Genomic DNA, 16,658 nt, shown 5'->3' on the forward strand with positions numbered 1-16,658 from the left:
ACATCTCTAAGGTGAATGACACTTGTGTGTGTCCAGAGCAAAGAGATGTTGAGAAACCAGGGCCAAAGTTACAGTATCTGGTGTTATATCATTGGCAATGTTTTTGTGTATTTTTCTGCCAAAGCAACAGGTTCAAATGTTGTGAAATTCCAGAACATGATGACATTGAGTCTGTGTCTAAGCAGTGTCAGCTGATAGTCCTCCCTCCTCCCATAAGCAAAAGAGCACACACACACACACACACACACACACACACACACATGCGCACACGCACACATTGTCCTTGAACTTTAGTGTCATTTTTACAGATAAACAGCTAATCCATGTTTATGTTTTGTTGTTTATTTATTGAGGGACATAAAATTTGCCCAATGAATGAATTAGCATAAATTCTCAGTTTTCTTACACTGAATTCTAAAATGTTATTAATGCCTTTGGTTGGCTGTTAACTGTTCATGATTAACACAAATCTAATGAGTCAGGCTTTTTATTAGTACAAAAATGTGTCTATTTCTACTAAAGTGAAATAAGAGAACAACAGAAATACCTACCTGAGACTAAATTCTGGATAACAATTGAATCAAGTAAAATTAAACAATTAAACAATGCTGCTTAAACTTCTGTGTTCCTACTGTACTTTGGAAGCACCAAATCATCATTGCATAATCTACTCTATTTCAATTTATCCGATGAAAAATCTATACCACTTGTATTAAAGCATCGAATGTGACACAGAAAGAGGTGAGACAGTATGACTGCGTATCACCAATTATATATCAGTATAATTTATTATATATAAAAACTTTTTCTAATTGCTTGGTGGGATGCTTCGAACAAGTGGACCAACTTTGACAGATCTAACATAGTAGGTAGTACCTGCCTAGGGTGAGACCCAATGTTCTGTGACTTTATTAATCAAAATCCAAAATTGTTTGATGGTTAGACCAGTTGGCTGAAATGTTAGTTAAACTGTTTTATGCACCTTTGGGGTTGCTGTCTAGTCCTATGTCCTTGTCAGCCAAGGGCATTAATGGTTCAACTGTTTGACCAGTTTTTCAGAGTTGGTCTATCAGAGGGGCCAGATTCAAAGGCAAGGGAACCAGATGGCTTCAAGAATGAAAAGCCACAGCAGTCCTAAAATCACACATAGAGGAGTTTCTCTAGTCTCTACACAATATTACTTTACGGGTTAACTTATTCACATGAAGCAGAAATAGGTTGCCAACAGCCTACAACCAGCCTACAACTAGTAGGCATGGGTCTCGTGGGACCTAGGAGCAACAGGCTTTATTTTTCCAGGGACCCTACTTATATTGTCAAGAAAAGGAAATTATATATTCAGGGGTGCCCTGCAATGGGTTGGGACCCGATCCAGGGTGTCCCCCACCTTGTGCCGCGAGTCCCCTGGGATAGGCTCCAGGCTGGGATAGGCTTCACTGGATAGGATAAGTGGTGTAAAAAATGGATGGATATTCAGGGGCTATTGCCTTCACTAATAGGTATCAGTGAGTTTTCAGTGCCATACTATTCTGACTGGGAGTATGGAGTACAGGGTCAGTGGTTACAGCTAGAAAGCTTACAACTTCTGACTCAGGATATCATGAGAATAGCATGCTATCAAATGTGATGAGATACATATCCAATAATTTTTGGAAGTAAAAGCATGTCTCTAACTGTCACTCATTTTCTGACTCTAGTCCTGATCCATTGTAGCTATACATCATTATTACTGCTGCCTCAGGCTCAGTTTATGTACCATTCATTGTCCACAATTGCAGTGCTGGTGCTGGGGCAGCTGCTATCCAGGGTCCTGAAGGTCAGAGTCTTCTAGGACCATGGTGTCATTTCTATAAAGTGCTGTTTTTGTCTAGGTCATGAGGAATACAGAGGGTGAGAATACTGTAGATGTACATAAAGAGAAAGCTCTGATTAACTACTGATCTCACTGGCCTCAGTGTCTACCATATTCATTTCCTCCTCCACCACTGATTCTGCCCACATTGCACAGAATCAGTGGTCAGACCACAGAGTACTGCTTGTGGCTCCAATGTGGCCAGACATTTCACAGTTGCTATCACTAGAGCAATGGAATTCCTTAGCAGCTTTCTTCCATAATAGATCAGCTGTGCTAAATGGAAAGAAATCACTGTAGGATTGAACCAGGCAGCAGAGATGATAACAGGAAGAGATAAGACAGTCCATTTAAACAGCCCTCGACCACTAGGGACCATAATTCAAAGACGCTGTTGGGATTGGTGCCAACAAGTCTGGGGTGGAAGGACAAACCCACCATTAGTAAACACTAACGGCCTTTGTCGGAGTGGTCACCTGGCCGAATGTTGCAGTAAAACCCCAGAATGCCACAAGTGGTTTGAGAAACAAGCCCTTTTCTTGGACACACCAAAACCAGATGGCTTACCCAACAGATAAAACCCAAGGTTCTTCACCCATAAAGTGATAACTGCAGGAAGAAAGAGGGGGAGGAGCCAGCCCCCATCCCCCACCTTTTTGAATCAGCACATTCCACAATCAGGGCAGTCCACAGAAACAATGACTGTGATAATGAATACATCTGTAAAACAACTGCAATCACCCATTTCTGCCATGTTTTATTCGTGTTTATAACTACTAAGGTTCCACAAATCATTTCATTTATTTTGCATGCATTAGTATAGTAGTACTAGTATGATTATTTTGTTTTACTATTAATAGTGTACTTAACATATGTTGTGTGTGGTATGTATGTGTTTGTGGAATAATTTTCTGATAGATAAAAGTTAGGAAATTCAGATAGGTTATCATTATATGTACATGTTAGTATTTTGTACAAAGTTTAATCCACGCATCATGAAAAGGTGTGTGACCACCCATCTGCAGTGACAATGGACTGAGTAACATCATAGGCAGAGCATTTGGCTTACATACTGCCCTAAGACAATCTATGGTTGGTTGGAACCCTTAGAGGGTGGGACTAGCCAGAAAGAGTTAAAATCCAGCTCTCTGCTTTCTTCTGTCTTAAACCTGTCTACGTACTCGGTGCTCTCAGATCTCTCGGCTCGCTAAAATCAACTCGTTTCACCTCATCAGCGGCCGTGGGAGTCGTCAATCAACATCTGCTCGTCGATCCACTTAGAGCTCCCCAGCTTTTCAAAACTCCTGCCGCCAGCTCTCCAAACACCCTTCATACTAGACACCGTTTCATTCATCATTCCGGTTGGTCTTCCGAGACGCCACTCAACGCCGACCAGATGCACGAATAACCATTGTAGGAATCCAGTCGACACCATGAAGTAAAGAAGAAATCCCCTCAACAGGCAAGCAATACACCAGACTCTAGCTAAGACTGGCGCATATAATATAAAGTTCAAAGGATTTCTAAAGAAGTGAAATTAGATTGATAACATTGATGGTTGTTCAGGTTATGGTCTGTGAAATAGCATTATTTGTTATAAATTCGGAACTTCCTTCACTCTGTTAAACCATTTCCACATCTGCTTGCATGTGTGTGTGTGTTATGTGTTAGATTAGTTAATGTGTCATAGAATAGTTCGATAAAGTCTCGTTTGTTTTTAAACACAAGTGCCTTATTTGTTTACAATGGCCACTGCCTTGAATTGTCGATCCTGCTACATGCTCTTCAAATAATATTTCACTGCATATAGAATATTATTGCTGGTGGCCACGGAGGTATTAGCTAATACATAATTAATGAAAACGCTAAGTTCAACTTATCGCTTGACGAATAGTTGATCAGAAATACCAGATTAGCCAAATTTCCCCTTTCAAGCTGATCTGCTAGTCTATCCTGCATATTTAGTGGAGAATACGATAGCTCAATTTAAACAGCTAATTTTCGTTACATTTAATGGTGGAGAGGAGTTTGTATGTTCTCCCCGTGCTGCGGGGGTTTCCTCCGGGTACTCCGGTTTCCTCCCCCAGTCCAAAGACATGCACCGTAGGCTGATTGGCATGTCCAAAGTGTCCGTAGTGTATGAATGGGTGTGAGAGTGTGTATGTGATTGTGCCCTGCGATGGACTGGCACCCTGTCCAGGGTGTACCCCACCTTGTGCCCGATGCTCCCTGGGATAGGCTCCAGGTTCCCCGTGACCCTGAAAAGGAGTAAGCGGTAGAGGATGGATGGATGGATGGATAATGGTGGAGAATACAATTAACCCAAACAGCTAATATTCCCTACATCACCATCAGCCAGTTTACCTGCACTTGTGGGTTTGGCCCCACAGAGTGAAGAGCAGGTTGAGGAATGCAACCCAGCAGTCCACCTGAACAAAAGAGACCCTAGTGCATGGGCCATGTATGCTCTCAAGTGGAAACTATTCCACAAATCCTGTGCACTGCCCAGTTCCTAGAGAACTATGCTATTTACAGCGACTGCTAGGCAGTGGAACATCCACATTTATGTTGAAGGTGTATGTGGCAGCTATTTCAGAGCATCACCACACCTGGCCAATACCCCAGTGTGGGATCTTACCCATGTTTTAGAGTCCCTTAAGAACCTCCCCTCATGAGACCATGCACAATGCCAAAATGAAATGGGCCTATCTAAAGACTGCCTTCTTCTTAGTGGTACCTGTAGCCAAAAGAGTTAGAGAACTACATACCTTGTGTTTGAGTAGGGTTATCCCCTACTTTTGTAAACCAACCAACTGACCTTGCAGTGGTCCATAAAGAACTTGCTGAGCATGCCATGTAATGCCCAGTATGTGCTCTTTGGTACTATTTGTACTGGACAGAGGGTGATGATCAAATGAAGTGTTCATCTGCCATAAATGGACAACACAACAAGGTCCCCTGCCTAAGCAGAGACTGGCCTACTTCGTGGTGGATGTCATCACCTTGACCTACAGGTTGGCCAGATGCCTGGCCTCTACCATGACACACCACTCTAAGGAGGAGCATGCCCTCCATATGGGCATTATTTGAGATGTGCCACTCCAGGAAGTTTGTGCTGCTACTACATGGGCATCAATGTGCACCTTTTACAGATTCTTCAAGGCTAATATTTTCCATTCCTGTGGTGTGAGTGCAGAAATGATCCCTGAACACCTCTCTAATACAGTCCTAAAGTGTGCTGGTTCCTCATAATTACTTGGGTTTGCTGACATTCAGAAACAACACTGTGTCAGGAATATGGCAAGACCTCGTTTACTAAAATGCTCAGTACTTTCATGGAAAGAGCTTTTCTGTTTTTTACTACTCTCTATTTCCGCTCTACCATTCCTCTTCTTATCAATTTTACTAAAAAGCTAGCTAATGGTACTATACACACATCACTCCCTGCTGAATAGATTAAAAATGTTACTCATTTTCTGTGGTGAAGAGAAATACGCCATGATAGAATAATTGTACGATTGGTAGATGGAGTAGAGTAGAGTGTGTGTGTGTGTGTGTGTGGGGGGGGGGGGGTTGTTATGGTTCTGGGACAACTGGCAGGCCAGTCCACTGGGAAATCTCCCAGTGCTCCTGAATACAAGACCATGAGTAATTGTGTATCTGAAGTGAAGTATGTACCATACTCACTACTCATCAGAGCCATTTTTGTATACATTTACTGTATTTATTTATTTCCCAAAGATGATACATTAAAAAAAATACATTGGTAACACTGTAATTGTTATGTATAAATATCATTACCTTTGTGATATATTTAATCTATATACAACATTTATAAGAACACTATTTTCAGACGCTCCAAGTTTTACATATTTTACACAGTTTTATACACATACTCTAAAGCTATAGTACATTGAAGGATTTTGGAGTACAGATAATATGGCATTTTAAATGTCAGCTTACAAAATAATTATTTTATAGGTAGGATGTCGCCAGTATTATGAAATTGATTTTTAATGACTCAATTTGGTCATCTAAACTGATAGCTAGTGATTACTATGATATTGTAATACAAAGTCACATGGAATATACTGTATGTACATTTATGTCTATCCCTAAACTGTTACAATGTAAGCTAAATATTAATAATCTGAGGTATATTTTAAGTAATCAGATAAATACATTCTGATGCTTAGCAGCAGAGCAGCAGCAAAATCAAGCCTTCTGAATACTTCTGACCAAAGGCTATGGAGTTTTGTTTCCACACAATACTGAAGCAGTCTGCAAAAAACAACAACAACAAAAAAACATATATAATGTTAAATATATGAGGAATTTTACTTGATTTCTCATTTCCGTAATGATGTGAATATATTTGCATTTTTGTAGGACTATAGTTCTGTTCTTACCTTATCGACGGATGAAAGCCACGGGAAGTTCTCGATTGGGCACCAGTGTTCCGGTATGGATAGCTTCCACTGGGTCATAATCTGTTGCTGCAATCTCATAATCACGAATTAACTGTGGAAAAAAGCATAAAAACACCAAACCATAAATGTTAGCGCAATTAAATTTGATTTGCTATTTATTCTGGTTAACTCGACAGTGTGATCTTACCCAGCACAGTGAGAGGTGTATCTGTAGCTCAGCCAGGCGTCGGCCAATACACATCCTCTTGCCGATGCCAAAAGGAACATGGGCAAATGGGTTGATAGAGGTTTTATTCTCGATCCACCGTTCTGGCATGAACTGCTTCCAATTGTCAAAGTACTCCTCATTAGACCCCAGTGCTTGGCTGTTAATCATCAAAACTGTCTGCAATTGGATGAAAAACTTTAATTTGGCAAACTTCCCAAAGGCTTTCATCTAAATATTTATAAATATATAATGTATTAAAGTAAAATGAACAAAGCCTAAGTCCTTATAAAGTTAAATTAGAGTTATTTGTAATGATGGAAAGCAGTCTGTAGATGGCAGTGCAGAAATAACATTAGCAATAAGGCTCTTACCCCTTTAGGCAAACTATATTCCCCGAGTACAGTGTCTCTGTCCAAAGTTCGGCTTGTAAAAGGGATGGAGGGTGAAAGTCTGTTTATATGGGGGGAAAAAAAAGAAGGAAATGTGACATAAGCTGACATGCATGAGCCACATTATGGAATGATATGCATAAGAGAATATAGGTCAAAGCATGATAATCCCACAAAACACCACCACTGTTCCTAGAACCATGTGAACGTATTATCCTTGCTTAATGTTTATGAACATTTCCTTCTGTTTCATGACTTGTCTTGTGATAGCATTATGTTAGTGTGATTAGTTTTTAACAGTAAAAACTCTCAGGACAACTCCGAGATTAAATATTAAGCAAAAATGGTATAATTTGTTGTATTTAGAAATTATGTTGATGCACACTGTAGATCCATTTTATGCTATTTAAAAATGAATAATAATGGGGCATTATTAAAGCACCTTGTTTATATAAGTCTTAGTGTCTTGTCATAATAATGAGAGTGATGAACATGTCCTACCTCATGGACTCCCTCAGACATGCCTTAAGATATGGCATGTTCTTAATGTGCTCAGCACTTGGAACCTGTCCAGGGGGCACCACCTCTCTGATCTCCTTCAACAGCTTGTCCTGAGCATGGGGGTTCCGCGAGAGGTTGAAAATAGCCCATAATGCACTGTTGGCTGTCTGTGTAGGGAAAGGAAGGCAGTTTGTTTTGTCATTATGAACTGTGTGTTTGATGTCATTTTATGCAACAAATTGCATGAACTGCTTAAATCATATAAATTTATTGGACTGGAATTAGGTGAAGAGGGTCTTCAAAACTAGTTTTAAAACAAGCATATTTATCAAACCTTTAGGATTATAATGTTTATCTGATTATTTGGCAAATTATAAAGTTATAAATGTTATTTAAGACACTAAATATGGGTGAGAAACATTCCACACAAGAATACTGCTTAAAAGTTTTTAAACAATTAAGTTGTAATTTGTATCTGCCTTATTGAAGACCAACCCTTTATGGCATTATCTTAACATCAAGAAATTTTCAGAGACAACCATAAAATTCTAAGGGTTCATTACGGTTCCTGATTTTGAAGGTTTTCATACTCACTGTCTCCACACCGCCAATCTGGAGCTCAGTTATTGCTGCATACAACTCCTTCTTGGTGAGGGGACAATTATGGTAGATATCACTAAGGAAGCCATCAGTTTCTCCACTTGAGTGTCTTTTCAACTTCTTGTCAATGTAAATTTTAGCTGAAAAAAAAGAAAAGAAAATCATATTATGTGTTAAATCAACTGTATCAATTACTGAATCAATTTTACCATGCAATACAGCAATAATTATTGGAAAAATAATGCCCTGTTTGAATTTTCTGGTTGGTGAAGCAGCAGTACTATGGGTATACAACTTTTACGTTAGCATATCTCCACCCTCTCCCTGGCCTGCCTCCCTGTTCCCTCTACTACAAATGTTTGGCTGCATTCCCTCTGCACTTAGGTCATACTGTTTACTACAACTCACTCTGTCCCCTCCCACTCGCAAGCACTGAAACTAGAACAACGTGTGAACATTGATCAACAGTAGTCACTAACAGAGGAAGGCATGATCAACCAGAAAAGTACTAAGTTTATATCTCATCACATGCCAGGAAATGTGTTATATTAATGATGCATTTTTACCTGTATTAAAAATACAGTCCCAAGCAGCTGTATGGTCTTGCCATGTCTTTGTGTTCAGGCTCTTGTGGAGACTAACTGGAGTCACCATCATCTTGCCAAACATGTTCATCATCTGTCAGTCAGAAAATGTGGAACAGTTTAGACATTTGCACACGCAAAATTGAAAAAAATACACATGTTATGACAGGACGTCTGGCACATATCAAGAATAATCCCAGATTATTTTTAAAGGACAATCACCATTAACATTCTGACACTGAGCTTTACTTAGATTTTGGATTTAATGTGTCCATACACATCTTGATGTTAACAAAGCATAACTTTATACTTTGCGCTTTAGATTGCCTAAATACTTTGCATTGCTCCCCTGAAAAACCTAGAAATAAGAATGCAATATGTGTTTCAAACAGAGATGATCTCCTACAAATTCTGCCTGACTCATGCTACAGTTTCCATAAACACAAAATGTAATGTGACGTAACATCCAGTTCTGTAACATAACCTCAGTGAACTGATTAAAGGACTAGCAAACTACACATCAGACAAACAAAGGCTGAGATAAGGTTATCCTACTGTTTGAGCTGCTGAAACGTACAGATAAACTACATTGTGCTTATGAGATAAACGGCATACCGTTTTTATCGCTGTGATAAAGTCAGTTGCCTCCTCATTGGCATTTTCTTGCAAAATCCCAAATCGCTTGTCATAGAGCACATAACAGATGGCTGTAACAGGGAAAAGGGCTAATGTCATTATGTTATGATACATGTTAATATGATAATTTAAACATATAATTTATACAATTAAAAATATATATATTATTAATAAAATAAACAAGCATGTAGTGGATGATGGGCTGTAAATATGTTGAGAAAGTATGTATTGCTAAATATGAAATACTAAAAACTCACTTTCAAATGACCACTTATTCAACTCAAAATACAAGTCATTGATCTTCCCGTTCACATTAACGTCTCCAATCCTATTAAGGAAATCGGCTAAAACCTTTAAAGCAGGAAAACAAACAGTGTGAATAATTGATCAAAAATTTGACAGTTCAGATATTGAGCACGAATAGGTTTTCTTTGCATAACATACCAACCTCATTCATTTTCCTATCGAGTTTCACAACTTCAGTTGGTTTCATGAATTTCTGTTGAAATGTGCTTCTCACTCTCTGCCAATCCTTTCCCTCTCTGAAAATGGAGGCAGACATGAATAAAACAAAAAAATCAATTTAATTATCAATTCAATAATCAATCAGTTTTGTGAGGGTGGGGGTGATTGGGAATAATTATTTACAAGATGAGAAGTCCGTAAGCCTCGTCCCGCAGATCTCTGTATGCCTTCCAGGGTTTGATTTCCAGTCTCTGGGGATAGTTACCCTCCTTTCGGTACAGCGCTTCTAGCAAGCAAGGTGCACCAATGTTCACTGATTCAAACGAGCCCATTTTCATCCGGAATATTTTGCCAAATTTCTTATGGTAATCCATCTAAAGTGTTAAAAATATAAATAAATAAATAAAGAATAAATAAATACATAAAAACACTGAGAACAATTATCAACACATTTATTTAAAGGAATGTGCAAAACATATATGCTATGCTTAATAATAATAATAATAATAATAATAATAATAATAATAATAATAATAATAATAGATACCACTGTCTGATGTTGTTTTGCTAAGCCTCCTCTACGTAGGATGTCAAAGAGGTTCCCCAGAAGGGGCCAGTTTGTTGGGCCCGGGATGGACTGGAAAGTGTGTGCAGGGCAAGGCACAGCATCTTTCGAGTCCAGCACACACACCGAGGATGTTGGCTTGCAGTGCTGCAGCCCGACCGACTTGTTCTTCAGCACATCGAGGATTTGCGCTGGGGCTTTTTGGATCTGCGCTCTCATCTTAACCCGTGTCTCTGCTGTCTCACCTTGCGTAAAGTTGTTCTTGAGCTACTTTTATCTTAAGTGAGTGACTCGTGTTACAATATTTATATATATGCTAGTGGTGTTTTCCACTGTTAGACACGAGACCAATCAGAAACAGGGCTTGCAAAAAAAAAAAAAAGAAGAAAAAAAGAAAAAAAAAAGAGAGAGAGGGAGAGCACGAGCGCACTATTCATTTATGGATTGTCGTTGCGGGTACTGAATGACCCCGCATAGACCGAGGAAGTGCCCTTGCCCTCCGTTTTATAAATAAACACACGGAAGGTGACGCGGTTCGCTTGATGCGCTCTGGCTCCTGCGATTAGCACAACCTTATCTCCTCGTTATGTAAATATACGACCCCGCTTCATCGGTTTGTGCAAATATTTGTCATAGTCTACTCTCTGTGCGCCTGGGTAAATCACATGTCTGTATGGGTGTGTGCGTGTGTGTGTGTGTGTGTGTGTATTTGTGCACTTAAATGTAAAGTCTAATTTGCATCCCATCCTAATTACCGCATCCCAAATGAGAAGTGATGTGTTTATTGCCGAAAATAGCATACATACATAAATAAATAAATAAATAAATAAATAAATAAATAAAGTAAGTGACTCACTCCAATGGGACCCTCCTAATTAAGACCTCGACCCCTACAAAAGATATTAATGGCTTTCTTGCCATTAATAAAACGAAATCTCCCAACATGTGATACATTTCTGACAACTTCAAGGTGTTAACTATGCACATGTGAAGGAAAAGAAGGAATACACACACACACACACACACACGCACACACACATATATATATATATATATATATATATATATATATATATATATATATATATATATATATATATATATATATACATTTTAATCCTTGGTGTTCTGTCTCATGAGCAGCATTCAGGAGAAGGCTTACACAACAACATGTTTTAATGGAGCTCTCTGCTATTTGTATCAGCCTGACTGTGTGATGAAAAATTGCTGTAGGATCAAATCTTTTTTCTTTCTCTTTTTAAATAATAATAATAATAATAATAATAATAATAATAATAATAATAATAATAATAATAATAACAAAAATTATAATAAAATGTATTAATAATAAGAAGTATTAAATAATAAGAATAAAATAATAATTATTGTTGTTTTGTTGTTGTTGGTGTTATTATTATTATTATTATTATTATTATTATTATTATTATTATTTACACACACAGCATGAGAGCATTCTTGTTGATTTTATGCTCTCAGCATTTTTATTTAAAAAATTTTTATTCTACAGCAATGTTTTCATCACACAGTCAGGTTGATACAAATAGCAGAGAGTTCAATTAAAACCAATCATTTGTTTAATGTCCTTATTTCCTACTTATTGGATAGGCAGCATTAATAGTTTAACCTCAAACATTGTTTCCAGTAAGCCTTACAATAGAAAATCTGTGGACTGTTGTTCTACAATTATAGTTATTAGACAAATGAATGCTATTGGTACAAGATAATTCAGTGGCATTGCTTATAAATAAACCACAAGTATGTGTATTATTGTGCTTCACCAGAAAATCTGAATACTTATTTATCAATCAGTTACTTGCTACATTTTTTGCGTTATTTTCATAATTGTGATAAAGTATTATGTTAGTATAGTTCTTATATGTGATATAGTGATATAAATTATTCTAAAGTGGTCTGTCAGTAGGAAGTTCCCATTTGGATAACACAGGTAGATAAAGAAGACAATGTGGTAGTACTCTCATAAGGGTGTGGCATGTTGATGTGCAAGCCTTCTTCTGAATGCTGCTCATGAGACAAAACACCAAGCAAAAACTTCACCTCATAGGAGAGCAGCTTGTTTTTGATTAGATTCCTCCTAATTGTTGCCATTCTAACCAGTTTTCATATACCATTTATATGCTTAATGCATATATTCTGCATATGTTATATATAGAACAGATTACTCAAAACCAACAGGGAGAGAGGAACTAAACCAATCCTACTAGTGGAAAGGCAGCTACTGATGGATATGGTATTACATACACAACAATCCAGTTGTTTGATCTGGCTAGATAGAATTTTATTGTTGTATATTCAGCTTCTAGCCATATTTCCTAATTCCCATGGTTTGGAGTGTTATTTGGGTTTGATCCTAAGCTGTGATCTGAACCCTTCGTGTTGTAGCTATGAATTTTGTGTAAGGCTTAATGAACTGATTCAATAGCTCTACCAACCCGCTTGTGGTTCCCAAATATTAAAGCCAACCAGCGTACTAAAGCCAAACCTAACCCTAGCCAAACTGTTTTCTTAATTGTGAATGGACAATAGTTTTTTCTTAATTGTGAAAGTATTTTCAAGAACCATAGATGTTAAACCTTAATGTAAAGATAATCCTTTCCTCAAAAGAGATGTATGTATTTATATTTTACTCATATGGTTGATGCTTTTATTCAAAGTTACTTACAGTTAGAGACAGGACATAACTGAGCACTTTAGGGATTAAGGGCCTTGCCCAAGGGCCCAACAGTGACAGCTTGGCAAAGTTGGTATTTGAACTTTCAACCTTTCAATCAGTAGCCCAACATCTCCACCTCTAGAGTCACCTCTGCTCCAAACAAGGTCTCCACTGCCAGAATCCAGGGTTGAAACAGGGACCTTTAGATCTTCAGTTTAACGTTCTCCCAACGGAGGAATTTCAACTAATACACAAGATATATAGAGATATCAATATATAGAGTACTGTGTAAAAGTCTTAGTCAACCTATTTTTTTAGTACAACTTTGTTGTACATTTTTATGGGGAGGCTGTGGCTCAGGTGGTAGAGCGGATTGTCCACTAATCGTAGGGTTGGTGGTTCGGTTCCCGGCCCATGTGACTCCACATACCGAAATGTCCTTGGGCAAGACGCTGAACCCCATGGCAGCTCTGCTACTGTTGGTGTTTGTGTGTGTGTGAATGAGACACAGTATAAAGCGCTTTGGATATAAGTGTACCATTTATTTTATGACTTCTTCATTATTGAGTCAGTACAAAAACATTTTAGATTTCCAAACATTAGTTTTCCAGCATAAAATTAAATTTTACAGACAAATGTTTGTATGTCAGTAAAGAAACCAGCATATTAAGTGGTAAGAGACACTTTTCAGACATAATGCTGGCTGCTGGATTTGCCGCAAAATAAGAAGCAAGTGCAACAGTCAAAGTCTCCAAAAGAACTGTGGCTGATTCTGCAAGATGCTCAGTAAAACTCCAATGTATAAGAAATGTATATATCTAATCACTTTTTTTTTCAGGAAACTAAACAAAGACTAAAAAAATGTATTAGTTTCACAACTGAGAGTTTAGATTTTCAGTTTCTTTACAGTGCAAAGAAACAAACATAGCTGGTATTGGATGGTAAGTTATTTAGACTTTTGACAGAACCAAAGTCACCTAGGGACTTTTAAATCTGGACTTCATTTGGTCATAAATGATAAAGACAAGCACATTTTAGGTTACGCTTTATTTTGGCAGTTTTGAACATTTTTATTTGCACAGTTCAATATGTTTGTTCAGAAAAAGAGACTTCTGATTTTCCTTTGTGAAGCTGAAGAATACTTACCAATTTTACTCTTAATATCAAAGAGGAATCATTTACATTAATGATTAAAAGCAACCTTTGTCCATACCATAAGGTTACCATTGCGATCTGCCCTCTCTGAAGGTTCAGGTATCAGGAGGAGCTTTGGAACGCTTCAACCTGGGAAAGAGTGAGCGAGTGCATGCACAAGAGCAGTGAACCATGGATGATGACTCAAGCTTGCTGTCGCTGATTGACATGGGGTCACTGAGTTTGTTGTCAAACTGACATGCATCAACTATATTGTATGGATGCACACCTATAAACCTATCAAACAAATAATTTCTTAATTAAAGGTTTCAGTCAATCATATGGGAACATTGTATAAATTCATTGGTTTAAAATTGCAGTTAACAAGAATATGAGATGACCATATTATTTTCTAACTATAATCCTATAAAGTATACTTAAAACAGTTAATGTTATTAACCTTATAAAAATTGTGTTTAAAGTTATCTAATAAGATGGAAAAACAATGACATGCTTTAATGCATCTAACTCTTAAGTGCAGCAGTGATTATTAGAAGTTTAGCTGATTTTAGGCTCAGTTATGATAACAACCATAGACATGTACACTTGCTTCAGAATACATTCAGAAAATGTATGTCTTGATTGTAAGTTTCGAAGGTACCAGTTTTTAAGGGACTACGGAGCTAGGGGCTTAGGAGAACTTGGATTTTTTTTTAAAAAAAAATTGGTACTAACTCATTAGATTTAAAATTTAGAAGGATCCACACTCTTAGAAATTTTTTAACTCTTCAGTTGTTCTGCTGGAAGCCTGTGTATAACCTAACAACAGAGCATATCCCTACTAGAATGAAATCTATGCAAAACATTTTTTTTAGAGGCTAAGAACACTTAACTATTCAATGTAACCTTAAAGAACCCTTAAAGAACTCAGTTTATCTAAAAGAGTGTACCACTATTAATGGATTGCCTCACAGATATGTTTGTTGTTGATCATGACATGTGTCCACCAGCATGTCTCTTAATGCTGGCAGAAAAAGTACTGAGAAATTATCCTTAAGTAAAATTATAAGTAATGTGCAATAAATAAATAAATAAATAAAACGTGAAAAAACATCCTTCAATCTCTACAAGTTTGCTGGTCATAAGCATGACTAATGCTGTGCAGTTTGTTAATGAATTAATCAGATGTGAAATATGATGTAAACAATCATCATTTACCATTAGCTGTTATTTGACTTGCTGCCTAGTCAATTTATGCTAGCTACTGGAATCAATGCTACAGGCTGACATACTGTAGTTAAATATAGCTAGATAATGTTAAAAAATTAGCAAAACTATCTCAACATGCTTTTTCAAATTAGAGTTAAGGAAATGGAAACACCTCATTTTATACTAGCCTTTGCTTGCTCCAACATATTGCACATTTTAATGAGGTTGGGCCAGGATCCTCCATACTGCAGTCTGATGGCTTATCCACGTTCAGATGTACAATGATAGCTATAGACCTCAGTGTTTATGTTCTGCATTAAACTTCATCCGATACTATGAACTGAAATGAACATAAATTGTATGGGAGCCCATTATGGCATATAGCATACAGTCGTTGATTAGGTGAGAGAAGAAACCATTGGGAATTGTAATTAGTATTTTGAAGTGCTGTATCAAAATGTAAGGAGTAAATAGTGAATTTTCTTTATGTAAAATGGACTTCTTAAGTATATAAAGTGTAAAGTATAAATACCCCTAAAATATTACTTCAATATATATATATATATATATATATATATATATATATATATATATATATATATATATATATATATATATATATATATATAGTTTTCCACCTCTGACCTAAATATATAAACTGTTCCCTTTTTTAAAAAATGTGACTACCAATGCCAAATATTTACTGTTTGCATAATAAAAATCTATTAAAATTTTATTTGTATAGCGCTTTTAACAGTGGACACTGTCACAAAGCGGCTTTACAGGAATATATAAGTTCAGTACATAATTAAAAATGAATAAGTTTATGCTTAATGAGCAAGCCAGAGGTGATGGTGGGAAGGAAAAACTCCCTGAGACAAAATGAGGAAGAAGCCTTAATTATTTGGCAAAACATCGGTATGATTAATCTAATATAAGCCTAACCTATGACCTGTGTATAAAAAAACCGACCTGTGAAAGACCAAAGTAGCCCAACTCTGAAAACCACAGATCTAGGAAACCACAGATCTGGCAAAAGTCCCTAAAATATTCTTACTAGCACTCAGCCAATTACATAGCCTGTACCAAGTCTGCTGAGTCCCTAATACATAATACCTAACCATTAAACAATTTCAGTGTAGTTAACATTAGCCTGAACTTTTGGCTTTTCAGTGGCATGCACAATACAAATTGTAAAGTCCTTAATCTCGCCTCTATAATTGCATACTATATATAGTACACTACACTAAACTACAGTGTACTATAGCTCATACTCAAACTTATCCCACAATTCTTCACTAAAAGCCAATTTCCATTAAATCCTTAAAAATTACTTTGCAATCAAAAATGCATCATAATGTTATTGTAATTAATTGTATATTTGTAATACAGG

At 37.0% G+C, this 16,658-nt stretch overlaps 1 protein-coding gene across 1 annotated transcript; it reads right to left on the reverse strand.

The window, feature by feature from the left end:
* Positions 1–5,554: 5,554 nt before the first annotated feature.
* On the reverse strand, positions 5,555–10,687 carry LOC108271496 (1,25-dihydroxyvitamin D(3) 24-hydroxylase, mitochondrial). The gene is made up of 12 exons (XM_017479108.3): positions 10,213–10,687; positions 9,849–10,039; positions 9,649–9,742; positions 9,458–9,551; positions 9,180–9,271; positions 8,547–8,658; positions 7,975–8,120; positions 7,381–7,547; positions 6,862–6,940; positions 6,470–6,667; positions 6,262–6,373; positions 5,555–6,133 (listed from the first exon to the last, which is right to left on the reverse strand). Exons 1-11 carry the CDS (start codon positions 10,447–10,449, stop codon positions 6,263–6,265), a joined length of 1,521 nt encoding a protein of 506 aa, XP_017334597.1. The 5' UTR covers positions 10,450–10,687; the 3' UTR covers positions 5,555–6,133; position 6,262.
* Positions 10,688–16,658: the final 5,971 nt, after the last annotated feature.

This window comes from Ictalurus punctatus, chromosome 11, assembly GCF_001660625.3.
Source record: "Ictalurus punctatus breed USDA103 chromosome 11, Coco_2.0, whole genome shotgun sequence".
Taxonomy (NCBI): domain Eukaryota; kingdom Metazoa; phylum Chordata; class Actinopteri; order Siluriformes; family Ictaluridae; genus Ictalurus; species Ictalurus punctatus.

Coding starts and splice junctions, on each gene's coding strand:
- LOC108271496 (XM_017479108.3), bottom strand. CDS start 10,449: ATGAGAGCGCAGATCCAAAAAGCCCCAGCGCAAATCCTCGATGTGCTG. Junction 10,040..10,212: donor CAAAACAACATCAGACAGTG/GTATCTATTATT, acceptor TTAACACTTTAG/ATGGATTACCATAAGAAATT. Junction 9,552..9,648: donor TCGATAGGAAAATGAATGAG/GTTGGTATGTTA, acceptor CCTGCTTTAAAG/GTTTTAGCCGATTTCCTTAA.